The following is an 18,410-nucleotide window of genomic DNA, read 5'->3' as shown; positions in this document are numbered from 1 at the left end:
TTTCAATCGACTGTTAATAACTCAACCAATGCCTCAACTCTTAAGGCTAAGGTCCCCTTGGGTACTACCGTCGTGACTACTCCATAGTAATCCGACTACGAACTCGATGAGAGTTCTTGTTAACTTTTAGATCCCCAGTCTACCCATTTTACTCTTACTGCTTCCAAAACTTATAACCTTTGGCTCTGATACCATTTCTGTAACACCCCCAAATCCAAGGTCGTGAATTCGGGTCGTTACGATCACTTATTAATTAAATAATTCTCTTTTCACAATATTACTCGACCTTTTATTCAAACTCACACACACAGGTTATATGCTTGGAAACAGTATCAAATAAATCATCTCCACTTATCTACCTGACGGGGCTGGCGCACAAAAAGCCTACAGAACTCACGAGTGTTCCTTACCCGCCTACGGACAGCAGTCCTGGTCTGATCCATGCTGGTAGTCTGTTGTGATATGATATATAAAAGCAAGGGTGAGCATTATAGCTCAGCAAGGTATATATCCCCATAATTAAGTATGTAAGAATAAATAAAACCAATAATTATACTTTGTATCTCCAAAGCAATCTGAAAGTTTATATGCTTGTCAAATTTATAATATTCTCAAAATCAACTACAATAGTATAACCACTGGATACTTGTATTCATCTCTTTCTCAAAATTATTTTATACTCGTACTCGTTTTGTTTCAAAATCTCAAGATGTTACTCGAACCAAGATTCTCAAATGGGTGTGATATATATTCATCAACATCCCAATTTAAAACTCAGCCTTATTGGCAGATTTCTCAAATGGATTTGATATATAATTATCAATATCCTTGTTTAAAACTCAGCCTTATCGGCTCTCTGTTATATATTTCACAACAGTTTTTCCAAAATGGAAGAAAGGGACTATACTGGAATAAACCACGTACCGGTGATCAGCCGAGTACGAAATTTTCTCTACTAGTAGAAGGAATACAAACCTAGCCGCCTTTGGGCTCATCAAGACACTACACGGTGGTTGCCCATTGCCGTGCAAGTCCGAAAGTCAAAGGTCACATAGACCATATAACCGTACAATGCGCCACTCCGCGCTTGCATAATGCGCCACTCCGCGCCTGGTCACTGCCCGATACCACTCCGTGCCGGGCAGGCCACATTCCAGTCCCAAAACAATTATATCTTTTGCTCAAAATCCTTTTTCGAAGGAATAGGTCGTTAAAAGTTGACCTTTAAATAAGATGATTTATTCATCACTTTTAACTCAATTGATCTCTGGGAGTTGTCGGAGTTTTGAATTTAAAATCATTTTCAAATCCCTATCTGTAGTAGGGTGACACATATATTACTCACTTGTTCTTTATTGAATGAGGAAGCAAAACTCTTATGCTTCTAGACTAAGTTCCCTAAGGTTTTGATACGTTTCAAATGATTAATCTCTTTCAAGAGTTTTGAATAATTTAGAAAGTACCTTTGGGAACCATGTCTATTTTTAAATAAGTTTTTAGAAGTCCGAAGATATTAAATATCTAAGGTCTCATAATATTTTAAGAGGGATTCAATGAATTGATAAAATCTTATAAATAAAATATCTTTGTATAAGGTTCAATGAATTAATAAAAAAATCTTAAATACAAAATATCTCTGAATAAGGTCCAATGAATGGAGACACCTTAATCAAATAATCAAAACAGGATTTGGTATCCTATAATTGCTCTTTGAATAGTTAAATCTTTATTAAATAACGTGAAATGATTTATAAACTATTCAGTATATTTTTAAATACTTTATGGATATTTAATAATCCCTTAAGTATCGCTTTATAAAATAATCAATCGAGTAAGGGTGTCCCTTAAATGAATAAACCAATATTTCTCGAAGTTTAAGTCAAAATCTCAATCGTTCGCTTGATATATAAATTACACGAACGTACTTTATTTATCGAAATAGAAATCTTTCGCGTTCGGCTCTCTCCGGAATTAAACCGTTATTAAAATATTTCCGACTCCCATTATCCTATATTATATTTGAAATACGTTTCAATTTCTCATACTCGTGTAAAACGAAATTTGTTTTCGTAAACAATCGCATAATTCGTATGCATTGATATCATAGACAAACATATATATTTGAACTGTAAATCATGCCATCAATATCACAACAGTATATATAGCATGGATAGTATGAGATAGGGTTTCGAAAACTTGCCTCGAGTAATCGAAGTGGTATGGTATCTAGTGTTTGGTTGGCGATCTATAAACAAGAACCAACGGTCTAAGTTAGTACGCGATTAACGTCTCGCTCTTATTAAGCAACTTTTGCAACTACTCAAGTATAACGAATCTCCGATCGTCACATTCTCAACACTTATATTCTCACTTTATAACATGGTCGAGTTTGGAAATCGATCGTTCGCTTTAGAAAGTCCATTTCGAGTTTTAAGCTCGAACGTGAGAAAACGCGCGTCAAAACTAGGTTTTTATGCGTTTCTCGCTTGCGCTCGCTTTACCAAAATATTTTTATAAAATCGAAAAATTAATATTTTCTCAAAATTCTTTTTGGACAGTCTTCTCTACTGTCATATCCATTTTTCATAATTTTTCCAGAATCTCGAAATTATTTTAAGTCCTTCAAAATCACCATGCAAGTGGATTTAAGTGCAGTTGGCTAATCGCAGAAATGTTTTACACTAAAACGACCATAACTCCTAAATCGTAAATCTCCTCATGATGCTCTACATATGTATAGAAACTACAAAACAAGATATATCTGGTCATGGCCAGTGGTTTTAAAATTTTAACCATTTTCATGGCCGAATGTCCTGCAGAAAACAGATCAAGTGCAAGAATGCCCAAACTCAATTTCTACTACTTGATCTTAACACAATCACTACCTATAACCATCATAAACACAAGTACTTCTCAAGATCCACCCACATACACCTTATATGCTCTATATAGTACCACATACATGGATTACAACTCAACATCTCAAGCCTTTAGCAAGAACATAATCAATACAAACTCAAACAAACACAATCCTTTGGATCTTAACACTACAACAAACATAACTCTTAAATCCAACCATAAAACCTTAAAGGGTTGAAACTTATACCTTCTTGGACACTAGAAAGGTTAGTGCTAGGATTATTGAGGCTTGGTTTGCTTAAAAAAACGCTTAGAAGGGCTAGCTCCTTAAGAAACAAAACCAAGAAACAAGTTAGAATTTCGGAGTTACATTTCAGCACCTCATTCAAACATTTTTATAAAATTCAAAAAAAATAATTTGAGGCTGAAATTTGGTACGAAGCTTACCCATGATATAGAGAAGATATGGTAAAAATTTCATGATATTTGAATGAGTATATTTTGAGTTATGAATTTTTCTTTCTCCCTTGCTCAGAAAACCCGAACTGCTGGAATGAAAAATGGGAGAGCTTTAAGTGAGGGAAAAGGGGTTGTTTTCTTTTGTGGCTAAAGTGTGGGAGTGTATAATGAATATATGGGATGTATGCAGCAGATTTGACAATAATTTGGCAAAGTTATGGGTTGGTTTGATTGTGTGGTGAAGTGAGAAAAGGGAGAAGTATGGCTTGTGTACTTGTTTGTCTCCCATCACTATTCAACACTATTCCACTAACTATTCTAGTTAGCTTCTAATCATCTAGTTACACTCCTAACTACTAGTTAGGACTTGGTTATGCATGGCCAACTTGCATGGGATTTAATTTCTCATTCGTTTATTTATCGTAAATGCAATCGTCGTTCCATTCCGATAGTTTCCACGTATAACGACTTGTTTCGTAGCGATTTCTTTTATCGCTTATAATCCTATAACCAATTCCATTCCTTCTCTTGATCATAGAAATACCTTGATATATTATTTATTTCACGTAGTATTCCCGGTTCTACGCCATTCTTTACGGATACGAAAACACGTAGTATAATTGTGAATCTTCGAATTCCGTCGGCTTTTACATTCACTTATTTTCCTCGATAAACAAGAATATGATCTCGGATTCTCAAAATTCCACTATTCATTTAATGATGATCCCCATACGTATTACTTAATTAGCTCAAGTTACTATTCACAAAAGTTTTAAAATATTACAAAAATCAGGGTTCTTACAATTATGCAGAATCATACTTGGGAATTAGTAGATTTGCCAACCGGTTGTAAACCATTAGGTAGCAAGTGGGTGTTCAAGAAAAAGTTGAAAACCGATGGCACTATCGATAAGTATAAGGCCAGACTTGTAATCAAAGGATACAAGCAACATAAAGGCCTTGATTACTTCGATACATATTCTCCTGTAACGAGAATAACATCCATAAGGATGATGTTTTCTATCGCTGCAATACGAAATCTAACAGTACATCAGATGGATGTGAAAACAGCTTTTCTAAATGGGGATATAGATGAGGAAATCTATATGGAACAACCTGAAGGGTTTGTTATACTTGGACAAGAGAGAAAAGTCTGTAAATTAGTGAAATCACTATATGGTCTAAATCAAGCGCTTATGAAATGGCATGAAAAATTTGATGAGATCGTGCTAGCAAATGACTTCAAAATCAATGAATGTGATAGTTGTGTCTATTAAAAGGAAAACGAGAAAAGTTATGTCAAGGAAAATGACAGCGGTTATGTCATGATGACATTGTATGTAGATGATCTACTTATTGCCGGAAGTAATGATAAAGTGATCAAATCTGCCAAGGACATGTTGAAATCAAAATTTGACATGAAAGACATGGGACTAGCAAATGTTATTCTAGGAATTCAAATTTCTAGAACATCAGAGGGTCTCGCACTAAGTCAACCTCATTACATTGACAAGATCCTAGAAAAGTTTCTTAAGGATGACTTTGAGAAAGTTAGGACACCTGTGGATATAACTTTACATCTATCCAAGAATAAAGGTGTAGGAGTCTCCCATGTGGAATACTCGAGAATAATCGGAAGTCTGATGTACCTTATGAATTGTACAAGACCAGACATTGCATACTCAATTAGCATGTTGAGTAGATTCACGAGTAATCCAGGAGCTGATCACTGGAAAGCAATCATAAGAGTACTGAGGTATTTGAGGGGAACTCGAGACTATGGAGTGCACTATGGCAGATATCCAGCAGTATTAGAGGGATATACTGACGTAAACTGGATATCTAGAAAGAAGGCACTAAAGTCTACGAGTGGCTACGTATTTACACTAGTCGGAGCGGTAGTATCATGGAAATCCTCCAAGTAAACGGTGATAACTCATTCCATGATGGAAACTGAGTTCGTGGCACTAGATAAATACGTTGAAGAGGCTGAATATCTACGCCAGTTTCTGGAGGATATTCCAAGATGGCCAAAGCCTGTGGCTACAATAGGGTTACATTGTGATAGTCAATCCACTATTGGCAGAGCACAGAGCACGATGTATAATGGAAAGTCCCGCATATACGACGACATAGTTACATTAGACAATTAATCTCAGCCAGAATTATTACCATTGACTATATATCGTCAAAGGATAATATTGCGGATCCGCTAACCAAAGGGTTATCAAGAGAAGTGGTTGAGAAATCATCGAGAGGGATAGGCCATAAGCCTATTGCTTAACAGCATCATGGTGGACACCCAACCATTGCTGACTGGAGATCCCAAGAACTTGGTTCAATGGGACAACTAAATCATGATGACCAAATCACTGTGGGGGTAACCCCTGGCATGTTCCTATGATGAGAAACAGTGAGACCCGAAAGGTACGAGGTTAAGTTTTTGAGCTTTTAATGATCTTTCGGTGAATACATGGAATTCAAAAATGTTGAATGCATGGAATTCGGTTGAGTAAACGCGGTTTACTCTATAAGACAAAGATCACCTATGTGGGAGAGAAGTGGGACCGCTTCAAAGGAGAATTGCGAGGCACAATTCTTTAGAAACTCTTGCGGAACCAGGACGATGTTCCATGGCCAAAATGGACATACCCATGAGAGTTGAACGAGTCAGAAAAGATATAGTGATAAGTATATCATCGTTTACACAAACGGTCGAACAATTCAAGGACAAGCACGTCTACTGTCTACCAGTAAAGTCGGTATGCTTACTAGAGCGAAGGTTCAAGTATTATTCTCTACCTATCGTATGCTATATCTGATCGAAGAAATTATCACCAAGTCAAACCTTGTGTCTGTCTGTCTATCTGTCTGGTGTGTGCTACTAAGATCACCAATCTCACCCATGTGGGGGGATTATTGGAAAATATGGGTATAAGTCACATATTGGTAAGTCATATTTTGAGCATTATGACTAAAAGATGTGTGAGATATGATGACATTCTCTTAATAATGGAAATTATTATTTTTCATTAGAATTTGGCTCAAATATTATGGCATAAATTAATTTGATTTTGTTTCAGATTAATTGATATGGTGTATGTCTTGATATGTTTAATCTGATTCTGTTTCAGATTATTTATGAAATAGAGTAGCTTGCAAATATTACACCGATTCCATAATTAATGATATTTAATTATGGAAAAGAGTAGCGCACAAGTAGGGCTGAGCATTCGGTCGGTTCGGTCCAAAACCGGACCGAACCGAATAGACCGAAAACCGAATACTCATTTTTTCTTGGACCAAACCGAACCGAAGTTATATTATGGACCGAACCGAAGTTATATTATGGACCGAACCGAACCGAAATAATTCGGTTCGGTCCGGTTTTGGACCGAAGAGTCTGAATTTTTTTTCAAAAAGAAAATTGTATTAAAAATTAAATCACAAATTATAAAATTTAAAATATAATTAAAGTAATGTGACATGTAGAGTTTTAATACTCCATAAATATAATTACAAATTAAAAATTTTGATTATAATTTCTAAGATATATGTAAAATATATATATAATACGAAATTATAGTATTTTTGATTTGGTCTATTCGGTCTATTCGGTCAGAACCGAAATATTTGTTAAAAAAACCGAACCGAACCGAATTTTATTTCGGTCCATTCGGTTCGGACCAAATAGACCGAATTTCTGAAAAATTTAGGACATGACCAAACCGAACTGAATTAGCACGGTTCAGTTCGGTTTTTCGGTTTCGGTTTGGTTTTGCTCAGCCCTACGCACAAGTCTATCTACACATATATAAATACCTTTATGGCGTTAGGGTTACACACACCAAAAACACATTCGCCTCAAAACACAAAACCCGACATCTCTCTCCTCCAGTGATAATTTCTTGCTCTGTTTCAAGCTTGTTGAGAGTGTTGTTCTACATCACTGCAATCTGTTTGATCCGGGAGGCTTTTCGCTCTCACACGACGGTGAGGGCTAATAAGCTTTAAGTAGACAGTTATGCACTGGACTCGAATTACATCATTCTCTCTTATTTTTTTGTTACTCTTTTTGTTCATTTTGTTCACGCACGTATTGGTTTGTTTATGCAGAAATTGTACTACAGAATATACATCTTAAAACTGATATAGTTTCTAATCAAATTCCAATACAATATGTTAAAAGTCCAGATCCCAACTGCATTAAACTCTTTAGAAGTACTGCCACGGACATGATCAAGGGTAATCAGGCCACTGTTAGTATATACCAGCAACCTCGAAATTCAAGTGTCAATGCAACACTTGTTGTATCTTACAAGTTGTGTTTTGACAAATGATACATCCATGATTATGTTTATTTACTTCCTCATGGGATTAAGGCTACTCCTCGACAATTATGTGCACTACATTCAAATGAAACTCCCACAAAGTTCATTTCAGAATAGTGCAAATTGTGCATTCTGGAAATTTCATATAGTCATACACATCTAATCAATTTAACGGGAAGCTATTAATTCCATGTTGCTAACTCACACACACAAGCACGTACATATGAAAGTATATACTGTACAAGCTGTAACCTTCAATACATTGTTCAGGTTTTAACAGTGTCATTGAGTTTGTTGTTCAACAAAAATAGGAAAATCTTAATGTTGTTAGGGTATAGATCTCGCACATGCTAATGCATCTGCCACCTACCTACAGATACTCCTTGCAGCTTCTTGCTTTTCCATTTCCTCTCTTCATCTTTTCTGTCTCTCCTCTCCCTCTTCGCCATTAGTTGCATGTTACAACTAATGTTATTTGGATTGATTGTTCCTTGATATTCTAAGATCTAGTTTTCTACTATTACTTTGTTACAACTAATGCTATTTTGTGCACAGTCTATCTTTACTTGAACTCATTCTGTTAGCAAAATTTAACTGATTTCTCCAACATCTGTTTAAGGGAGTTTGTCTTCCACAGTTCATAAGTTAGAGTTTTTTTTTAAATTTTACATATTCTATCTGTAATCTCCTTGATGTCAAGATCACCTTATTGTGCTTGTACACCCTTGTGGAAAGCCCCATAACCCACTTCTTTTTTCTTGTTTGCTCCAAAAATATAAGTCTTGACCAAGTCCACTTTTGGTATTTAAATGTACAAACTGACCATCCATTGAAGATGTTGTTGAGCCATTTAACAATGAACACGACATGAAACCCGTGTAACATACTCCCATATCTAAATGCTCTACACCAATACAGCGATACGGTTTCAAAATAAAATAATATACGTACATCATGCAAAATTTATGTATCAGTAGTTATTGAACATAATCTATAAATTATGAAGTACATTTTTAGGACCCTGTATATGAGAAGAAATATTTGTTTGATGCATAAGTGTATACAAGAATACACTTCCAACTGAGTGACATATTAAGGACGTATAGAACATAACTGAATATCGACAACTTGGGAAGCCAAATCATTATCAAAATTGGTCATATGTTAAAGATAATCAACTTACAGCTTGAAAGAGAGCCCATTAAGTTGCCTCCGCTGACAATATCTCAAGCTCAGCCCACCATAAGGGAGACTGTCTCGGAACAGCAGCATCAGGTGATACATTAATTACTTGGCTCAGCTTGGAAATTATTTCCTTCATTGTAGGTCTCTTCCTTGCATCCTGTTGAACACAGTCCTGAATTACCTCACAGATTATGTCTAACTCATCGTTCTTGAAGGTATTCAAGGTTGGATCAACCAAATAACTTCGCTTGTCCTTCAGGTATGCAGCAGCCTAAATATATCAAGGTAACTTCCTTAGCTTTAGGTATGAATACCTGGTATTCCAAGTCAATCAAAGTTCAAAATGAAAATTACCCAGTTTTCAAGGGGCCCTTGTTCTTCTGAATATGGGAACTTCCCTGAAATGATCTCAAGCAACAAGACTCCAAAACTGTAAACATTTGCTTCAGTATCAGCAAGTGGCAGCAATTTAGAAGGCGCCGATTTATTGTCCACAGAGACCCCTGACTTGTACGATATTTCTTTCCAGAGTTCAACCTCGACAATCTGAGAAAGCCAAAAAAAATATATAAATTGCAATAAACTTAAACATGCATAGTTGAGTTTGTAAGTGTGAATGTGTGTCAGAGGGAGTTGCATCTTGCATACTTTTGCAGCGTAATCTTCTGTAAGAAGTATAGAGTTTGCATTTAAATCTGAATGTGGCAATGGGGGATTCAGTTCATGCATGTACTGTAGACAGTAAGCTGTTCCCATAATTATTCTTATCCTAGCATTCCAATCAAGATGTTCAAGTTCCTTGACTGTAAAAAATAGATAAAAAAAATACAATTGAGATTCTATTGCATAAAATTAAATTACTTAAAGCAACTAGTATAGCTTATATATAGAACATACTGTGCAGATGCTCGGAAAGGGACCCATTAACAGCGTATTCTAAAACCATCATCCTAGTAAATGGTTCATCCTCCTCACAGTGCCCAATAAGATTAACAAAGTTCTTGTGGTTCACACGAGAGAGACGATCAATCTACACAATGAGAAAAAATAAGCACAAAAAGATTCTAAGAATCATCATCTGAAGTGAATATGCAGTTGCTAATAAAACAGATAACCTTCTTCCGGTAGGCTTGTTCTGAATGGTCTGACCAATCTATGAGAGAACTTATTGTGGTTGAGACAACAGCTACCTCTACTCCACTAGATAGTGTTCCCTTGTACACAGTGAAGAAATTATGAGTTACAATTATGTTGCTGAAATCTTCACAGGCAGTTACCAGCTCTGCCCGATTTAGCTTGGGGACACCTGCATTTATATAATATTAAATTTGCGGTTATATCTACTTTCCTTGTGTCAATAAAAGAAAACAAAACAAAAATCATACTTTACTACTTCCTCCCTTTCAAAACATTAGATTGTACTAAGAATAATCTTAATTTTCTTGAGTCAGTAAATGCAGTGGAACATTTTCATTATTTAATCTCTGTGGAAAGAACATTGCATTTCTGTAGAACATGTTTTAATCATAAAATATTAATATATATAGATGGATTTTGGGTACACAGTGCTTTCTCTCAGATCTCATTTCTCATTTGCTCAGTATATGTCCATCTGAACAAAGATTAAGAAATGGAATAGAAGGTATCTTAAAATTGAAAAAACATTATTAACAAGCATAAATGCTGGTAACTAATACAGTACAAATTAATGTTACCTTTCAGCTATATTTGGTCCAATCAGTCAAATATCAAACATCACTGGCTTAAAAATACGCATCACAGTGACTAGAATGTATTATATATCTGTGTATTTCTCCTCTAAATTTATATATTCTTTTATCTTATAGCATCATATGAGGGCACAAGGCTTGAATAAATTTAGAGTAATAGTGGGCATATTAATTCAAGGGAAGAGGCAATAAGGTGGAGTGACACAAAATTTTATCCATGCTCGCAATGCACTACCTTATTATTTACACGCTTATGATATACTTCCTACATTGAGAGGAGTACTCATATTGAAATGAATTATTAAAATTATGGTGCTCCAAAAGCCATATCTTGGAAAATTTCTTCTATTTAATTACATAATCGATATCATTATGATGGAGCGTTATCATGCACCAGTATAGTATTAACATTTAAAACCTGGGACATTCTAGGTTACCTGTTACAAATGCTTTCTGCAGCTGTGCACTGAGTCCTGTTTTCCATGGATCACTTGTTTCTGGGCCTGGGCGGGTACGGAAAATGAAGAATAAAGCTAAAGCAACAACTATAACCAAAACAGTACTTAAAATTCCAATAATATACTTCCACATATTTCCAGAATGTCCACTTGTTTTGTTGCCTGTTTCCCTAGATCCGCCGACACGATTTGGTTTGTTTATAGAAAGCTCATTCGTTGGAGGCTCAGTAGGAGGAAGAGGTTTTTTTCTTTCCTTTGGCACAGCAGGGAATGATCCGCTACTTCTGGTACTAGGAAGAGCAATAATTTGTTTAGAATGAGAAGCCCCTCTAGCTGGAGCAGCAGCAAGGTTGCTGGACTGCTCAGCTAGTCTACGACGTACAAGATCATACTGATTCAGCATCTGTGGCTCTGGAGAACCTGCTGATGTTAAAAATTAATGTGAGCCATCTCAAAAGCATCACATATTCGCTCAATGTTCCAACACTACGTATATTGTTCTTACTAGATGGATTATCACAGCCATTATCTGCATTGTTGCAAGAGGAGCCTTCTACAAACTTGAACCTTCAACATAATTATAATTTTTGACATTTATAAATGAGTGAAGAGTATATTTAGAGGATAATTCAGTTAAAAAAGCATAGTAAATAATTTGAATACGTACATTGGTAACATATTGAGGTAATATATCAGCGTCGATTTGGTTGGTAAAAAGGATTTGGATTTCTTTAGTGACTCAAAACCACCATGAGAAATGCTGCCATAAAATGCATAAAGTGATGAGAAAGCAGAGCCCTCAAAGGTTTTTAGTAGTTCACCCCAACTCAGCCAGGGTTAATTGTTACATAGTAAATAGGGAATTACAACGGCATATGGCCTTGGTTTTAAAGTTGAGTAGTTTGCTTGGGAAAACCAAAGTCATAATGAAGGGATAGATAAATGAAATGAAAACTAAATCCTTATAAGCATTACCAAACTAAGTTGTAGACCTTGTCTGAGATTAATGAACTACAAATACATTTAATGGCATGCATAGCATGAAACCTCCAATAAAGATATACTGATTTTCTGAGCTTAAAGTTCAAAGATGTTGTAAAGGGTAAATCAAATATACATCACATCAACATGGAATAAATTTCACTATAGATCTAATACATCAATGCGACAGATAAGCAGTCAGGCAAAAATGTGACTAGCTACTGAAAGAACAAAGCAGTCCTTCACTGGGTGTAGTAAAATCAAAGTTTGATATAACATTTACAGCCAGTCAGCCACAGTAGCATGCCTCACAATTTGGACAAGTCAGTGTATAGCGATGAATCTTTTATGTTCGTAGGATTTGGTCTTCATAAATTTAAATTTGTGATTAGTGAAAGAAAAAAAGTGCATGCAAAGACCAGCACACGGAAAGGGCTCAAAGGAATGAAAACTCTTACCAGTGTCCCATCTTTCTATTTACACATCCAATTTCAACACCAGCTTTAGGGACATGTTTTCCATACTGAGATTTAGAGAACAAACCAACTCTTCCATGTTGCAAAAAAGTGATTTCCTCAAAGTTATTATTGTAAAGCAACCTGGAGTGATTATGTATTAATTAGTTGAGGCACGTAAAAGCGAGAAACCTACAATTTGTACCTTAAAGCATGATTACACATGAGAATGGACTCACAAATGCTTAAGTGAAGGAATTCCTTGTAATTCCGCTGGAATGGTTCCGTTCAAACTATTGTTTCTCAAATCTAATACCTCCAGCACTGCAAGCCCACCAAACTCTTTAGGGATGGTACCAGAAAAGTGGTTCTGAGAGAGTATGCTGACAATGAAAAAGAAGAGTTGTGGATCAACATAGTTTGTAGACTCTATACAACTCAGTCAAGCCATAGTTCAAAAATAGTTGGGATCAATAAATTATGGATGATACGAGTTTTAACACCCAGCACTATCACATAAGGAAAATCCATATCATCATATACAAATATTAACTTAGGAAGTTTGAAGATAAAAAACTAAAAAAATGAAATCTTAAGTACTGAATTTTATAGGATAAAAGTTAGAACTTACAGAAATTTCAAGTTAGTAAGTTTCCCGAGGTCAGGTGCCAGCACTCCTTCCAAAGAAAATCCGTTTAGATCACTAACCAAATCACAAACAAAAAAAATGTTAGGAAAATAGTTAGATTGAATGTTCTTATATGGAATTCAACGAAGAAACCTTAAAATTATGTCAAACCAGCTGGAGAAAAATCAATTACCCTATGCTCACACAAAGAGAGTAATACTCGACTGCCATTAATTTGGAAACAAAAGGAAAAGTAACAGTTAACTTCCAATAAAACAATAGTGATAATTTTGGCAAAATGGCGTAACCAATTACTCTAATTACTGGGCACCTATGGGAACAAACCCCGGTAATGAACCCAATAAACTAGTTCCGAATTGGGTTATAATAATAATCAATTAATCAATAAAATACAACTAAACAAAGAAAAGTAAACTCTCCAAAATGAGACAAACACAAGAATCCAATAAAGATCATGAACTTACAGAGCAGAAATTTTATTCCTATCAGAACAGAAACCTTCTGAATAATATACTTAAAAATGACAACATTCGTAGGAGTAAATAGTGACTTCTGCTTTAAAAAGAGGAACAAATCTAAATTTGAACACTTTTTGTTTGACACATGAAAAATCTCAATTGTGGTTAGTAACCATTAAACTTTCTTCCTTCCTTCTACATATTGGACAGTAATATTAGAAGAAACAGAATCAGAAACTTACAGCATTTGCACTACATTGTTGACACATTGAACACCTGACCACATGCATGGGTTGCAACCATCAGGATCCCAATTTGAAAAAACACCTTGTGGATCTGACTTCACACCAGCACGAAACCCCAATAACGCTAATCCTTCATTTCCATATTAAATTACAATAACTTTAGCTGTTTAACATACGAAATCTTAAATGCAACTACATGCTACATCTACGAACCATCAAATTATTACCTTCAGAATTCGGCAAGCAATGACCATGAATTTCCAACACAAGAATCAACACAAAGGAACAATATAACTGGATTCCATATAAGTTGCATCTACTCCCCATTGCTTGCAAAACCATATGTCACAGTGGTGGAGGCAGTGACAATTTCTGCCAATAGCAAGGACTCTATACAAGCAGTTGTAGAAAAGTGCCAGCTTTATTGCACTAACCACCCCTCCGATTTATAATCACTCGGACGCGTGATTAGCACAACAGCAGCACCAGTTCTTAAGAAATATAAAATGCGCCACAACTTTATATTTAGTAATACAGAATACTATTCTTCTGTGTACTATTGAGCAATACAAATAAAATGCATCAATCCTCTTGAAATTGATGAATATGAAAGGGTCCTCATATTTGGTTCTTCTCCACAAACTAGCTCTGCAGCTTCAATCTTTATTCTATCAACAAGGCACAAGTGATGCAGTTGAATTCAATCAAAGCTGAAAAAAATGTGTGTTTATTCATCACATATTAGCAAATGTGTTGTGGTTAAACGGTCCAATAAAGTGTAATTAACAAGTCATAAAATCAAGAGACACCCTCAACATTAAGCTAAAATAACATGCAAACAAAAAATAAACACATGCATGAATAAATAAGAGGTAAAATGTAAAGGGAAGAGAGAATAAACTTACAAGAAAAGGATGGGGAAAAAGGGCAGTCAAGGAAACAACAATGTTATGTTGTTAAAAGTATATAATTACAATCACCTAAAACTGTGAAAATGAAATGGTGAATGCAAATATGATGAAGATTGAATAGATAGAATGAAAAAGAAAGTAAAAGGATTATAATAAAAAAGTTCTTGACTGCCCTTTTCAGATGATCTCAGAGGAGGAACTCTTCTTCACCGATCATCTTGTCTGGAAGAGGGATGCACAAGAAGAACGACAAGCTTTCTCTCTAATCAATTTTTTTTGTTTTCTCTGTTTACAAATTGTTCTCGATTTCTGCTTTCTCTCTCTAACTTCTCACACCAGGGTGACCATTCCCCGCAAATTGTCCTTCCATTTTTCTCTCCATTTTTTTCATCTCATTAGAAAACATTGTCGATTTTTTTTTATCTATTTTATATTTGAACATTCACTAGTACATTTATCATATTATAAATGATATAAATAAAAAAAATATTTGAATATCTCTATTTAAAAAGTAATAAAAAATATATATGAGAATCCAAATGACATAAAAACCCATACACACGTATACACGTCAATAAAAGTTGGGACTTTACATCAGTTTATAACAACAAAATAAACTCATCATTTTTTAGGGCGGTGATACTAGTTAATTATCGAAATTAATAGTATTGGATAAATAGGTTCGGCTTATTTCAGATTTAAAATTGGAAATTTACGTAATTTTTGAAAAAACTCAAAAATTGACTTAGTTTATTGTATATGTTACCGAAGTCGACTCTCAAAGTTCGATTTATCAGATTGCTGGGACGGAAACACATGATAATGTTCCGCAATAAATATATGTCTAGAAGCCAAGATACGAAACTAAACGATATTATCCCACATTGATTATAGATGTATGATTTTGGAGTCACATATAATGTTATCCCACCGACCTGTCTAGGACGACAAAGTAACATTATTGATTGTACAAACAAAATTACGATATTTTAAAATTATATGATGAATTTTTATGATCTTGAATTTTTGGAGACTAGTGATGGACTTAATTAACCAAGTTGACTAGATTTGTGTCAATAAACTTTAGCTATTTTATACTCATGAGATTAACACAATTTGCAAAAAGAAACTCAGAATTTAATTCAGGTTGTTACAAAAATAATTTAAACTTGTAAGTTACAAAATCCTTTTGTTTGAAAACCAAATAGGCAGATAGTACTCATATTCGGATTAAATTGTAAATAATTTATATTTGAAATAAATTATATATAATTTATATTTGAAATAAATCAGATATTATTCGTACTCATATACAACAACTTAGGATACAAAATGTAAATATAGATTCATTTATATTTGAAATTTAGGATACAAAATATAAATATAGATTCATTTATATTTGAAATTTTTGAATCCGAAACTAGATATATATAATATATAAATAATTATACAGTATAATAATTAAAATTAAAATATAAGATAAAAAAGTAAAAAAAAATGGAATTCGGACAGCAGCCCTGGGAAGCAGAAGGACAACACTGACCTGACCCAACCAAACAAAGGCCAAAGCCTTATACTCGTATATCTGCCACCGGGGGTGTTCATGGGTTCGTCAACCCGATCAAACCGACTCAACCCAACCCTCTTTTAGGTCGATTAAACCGTTTTAAAAAACCTGATCCATAGTTGGGTTAAAAAAATTTCAAACCGCATTAAATGGGTTGGGTACGGGTTCAAGTTTTTTTCGGCCAACCCAACCCGATATAACTTAAGTCTCGTTCGATAATTTAAATATAATTTATATATTATATGCAATTGTACATTATACAATATAATTATTTTCATTTATTGTTACATTTCGTTTATGTGTATATGATTTACGACATGATATACATTACTAAAATTTCAATATAATCAGATTTAAAAAATAGTACTATAATCGTAACTTCTACTATTCGAAATTATCAATTATATATGGTATTGAAACTTTTTTTTATATAATCATTCAATCCGTTCAAACCAACCCAACCCGACCCAAACCGATGTACGACGGGTAGGGTTGGGTTACGATTTTATATTTTACGGGTTGGGTCAAAAATTTTCAAACCGATTTAATTGGGTCGGGTCGTAAAAACGCCTCCAACCCGGCCAACCCGACCCATGAACACCCCTATCTGCCACTGTATGTATTCACTTATTATAACCCGATCAACACCCATCACACTTCCCAACACAAACAAACATGCCGGTCTTCAAAACCCCATTTAACGGCTATTCCGTCAAATTCAGTCCATTTTTCGAGCACCGTCTCGCCGTCGCCACCGCCCAAAACTTCGGCATCCTCGGCAACGGCCGTCTCCACATCCTCGACCTCAATCCCTCTCAGCCCATCTCTCAGTTCGCCTCTTTCGACACTTCCGACGGCGTTTACGACGTCGCTTGGTCGGAATCTCACGACTCTCTCGTCCTCGCCGCCGTCGCCGACGGCTCTATTAAGCTCTACGACCTTTCTTTACCTCCTACTGCAAACCCAATTCGTTCTCTTCATGAACATACCCGTGAAACTCATTCTATTGATTATAACCCGACCCGACCCGACTCTTTTTTGTCGTCTTCTTGGGATGATACGATTAAGTTGTGGACTATTGATAGGCCTATTAGTGTCAGGACGTTTAAGGAGCATGCGTATTGTGTGTATTCGAGTAGTTGGAATCCCCGGCACGCGGACGTGTTTGCGTCCGCCTCTGGGGATTGTACGGTTCGGGTTTGGGATGTGAGGGAACCCGGGTCGACTATGATTATTCCGGGTCATGAGTTTGAGATTTTGTCGGTTGATTGGAATAAGTATGATGATTGTGTTTTGGCTACGGGGTCGGTGGATAAGAGTATTAAGGTTTGGGATGTGAGGAATTATAGGGTTCCCTTGTCGGTTTTGAATGGGCATGGTTATGCGGTTAGGAAGGTCAAGTTTTCACCTCATAGAGGGAGTTTGATTGTGTCGTGTTCGTATGATATGACTGTTTGTATGTGGGATTATATGGTGGAGGATGCACTTGTGGGGAGGTATGATCATCATACGGAGTTTGCGGTTGGTGTTGATATGAGTGTGCTTGTTGAAGGGCTTATGGCCAGTACCGGCTGGGATGAGCTTGTTTATGTTTGGCAGCATGGGCAGGACCCTAGAGCGGCATGAGAAAGGGGAGTTGTTTTAAATGTTTCTTTTGTTGTTTTAGCGATAATGTTGTGATGGTATTTGGATGAAAAATTATTACTTGATATAAATGTATACATGCTCTTCTAACTAGAATTTGTGCTATGCTAATTACATGGCAGAATAATACCGATAGATTGAGATTTATCTAATTCGAAACACGTTCTCTGGTTTCTTAATCTGGCAGAGTCGTTATGTCAATGTCATGTAGTAGACTTAGGGATTAGAAGCTTATTAGAATACTTTTAATTAATCGCCCTCTATCAAATTTGTCATTGATAATATAACTTGCACTGCAGCTTTTCTATTTGGATTACTATAAGGCTTAGGGTGTGGTCCTGAGTTTTTAGATGAAGAGGAAAAAGAAAGGAATTAAAGTTGGGAGAAAACTGAAAAGAAAATAAAAGATTTGGTATATAATTTTCTTACTCGTGATCCCGAGTTTTTAAGGTTAAGGAAAGAAAATAAAGTGGATAAA

General features: G+C 35.4%; 2 protein-coding genes and 1 long non-coding RNA gene across 4 annotated transcripts; 1 reads left to right on the top strand and 2 right to left on the bottom strand.

The window, feature by feature from the left end:
• Positions 1 to 227: 227 nt before the first annotated feature.
• Positions 228 to 3,587, bottom strand: LOC141667843 (uncharacterized). The gene is made up of 4 exons (XR_012552805.1): positions 3,307 to 3,587; positions 3,107 to 3,185; positions 2,201 to 2,245; positions 228 to 452 (listed from the first exon to the last, which is right to left on the bottom strand). It is a non-coding gene; the product is annotated as an uncharacterized LOC141667843 (long non-coding RNA).
• A 5,088-nt stretch (positions 3,588 to 8,675) lies between these two features.
• On the bottom strand, positions 8,676 to 15,087 carry LOC141667601 (protein MALE DISCOVERER 2-like). 2 transcript variants are annotated; one of them, XM_074474150.1, is made up of 14 exons: positions 14,716 to 15,087; positions 14,038 to 14,520; positions 13,808 to 13,940; positions 13,090 to 13,161; positions 12,698 to 12,841; positions 12,462 to 12,602; positions 11,690 to 11,782; positions 11,528 to 11,589; positions 11,002 to 11,445; positions 9,950 to 10,140; positions 9,732 to 9,864; positions 9,483 to 9,637; positions 9,189 to 9,380; positions 8,676 to 9,105 (listed from the first exon to the last, which is right to left on the bottom strand). In XM_074474150.1, exons 2-14 carry the CDS (start codon positions 14,150 to 14,152, stop codon positions 8,851 to 8,853), a joined length of 2,130 nt encoding a protein of 709 aa, XP_074330251.1. In that variant the 5' UTR covers positions 14,153 to 14,520; positions 14,716 to 15,087; the 3' UTR covers positions 8,676 to 8,850. The 2 variants fall into 2 exon arrangements, with proteins under 2 accessions (XP_074330251.1, XP_074330252.1); XM_074474151.1 differs by having other exon boundaries at positions 11,002 to 11,442.
• A 1,817-nt stretch (positions 15,088 to 16,904) lies between these two features.
• Positions 16,905 to 18,111, top strand: LOC141667740 (peroxisome biogenesis protein 7). The gene has a single exon (XM_074474346.1). The coding sequence runs from the start codon at positions 16,964 to 16,966 to the stop codon at positions 17,912 to 17,914; it is 951 nt and encodes a 316-aa protein (XP_074330447.1). The 5' UTR covers positions 16,905 to 16,963; the 3' UTR covers positions 17,915 to 18,111.
• Positions 18,112 to 18,410: the final 299 nt, after the last annotated feature.

This window comes from Apium graveolens, chromosome 6 (genome assembly GCF_009905375.1).
Source record: "Apium graveolens cultivar Ventura chromosome 6, ASM990537v1, whole genome shotgun sequence".
NCBI lineage: Eukaryota > Viridiplantae > Streptophyta > Magnoliopsida > Apiales > Apiaceae > Apium > Apium graveolens.
The sequence above is the reverse complement of the archived record's forward strand: the minus strand, read 5'-3'. Positions and strand labels throughout refer to the sequence as shown.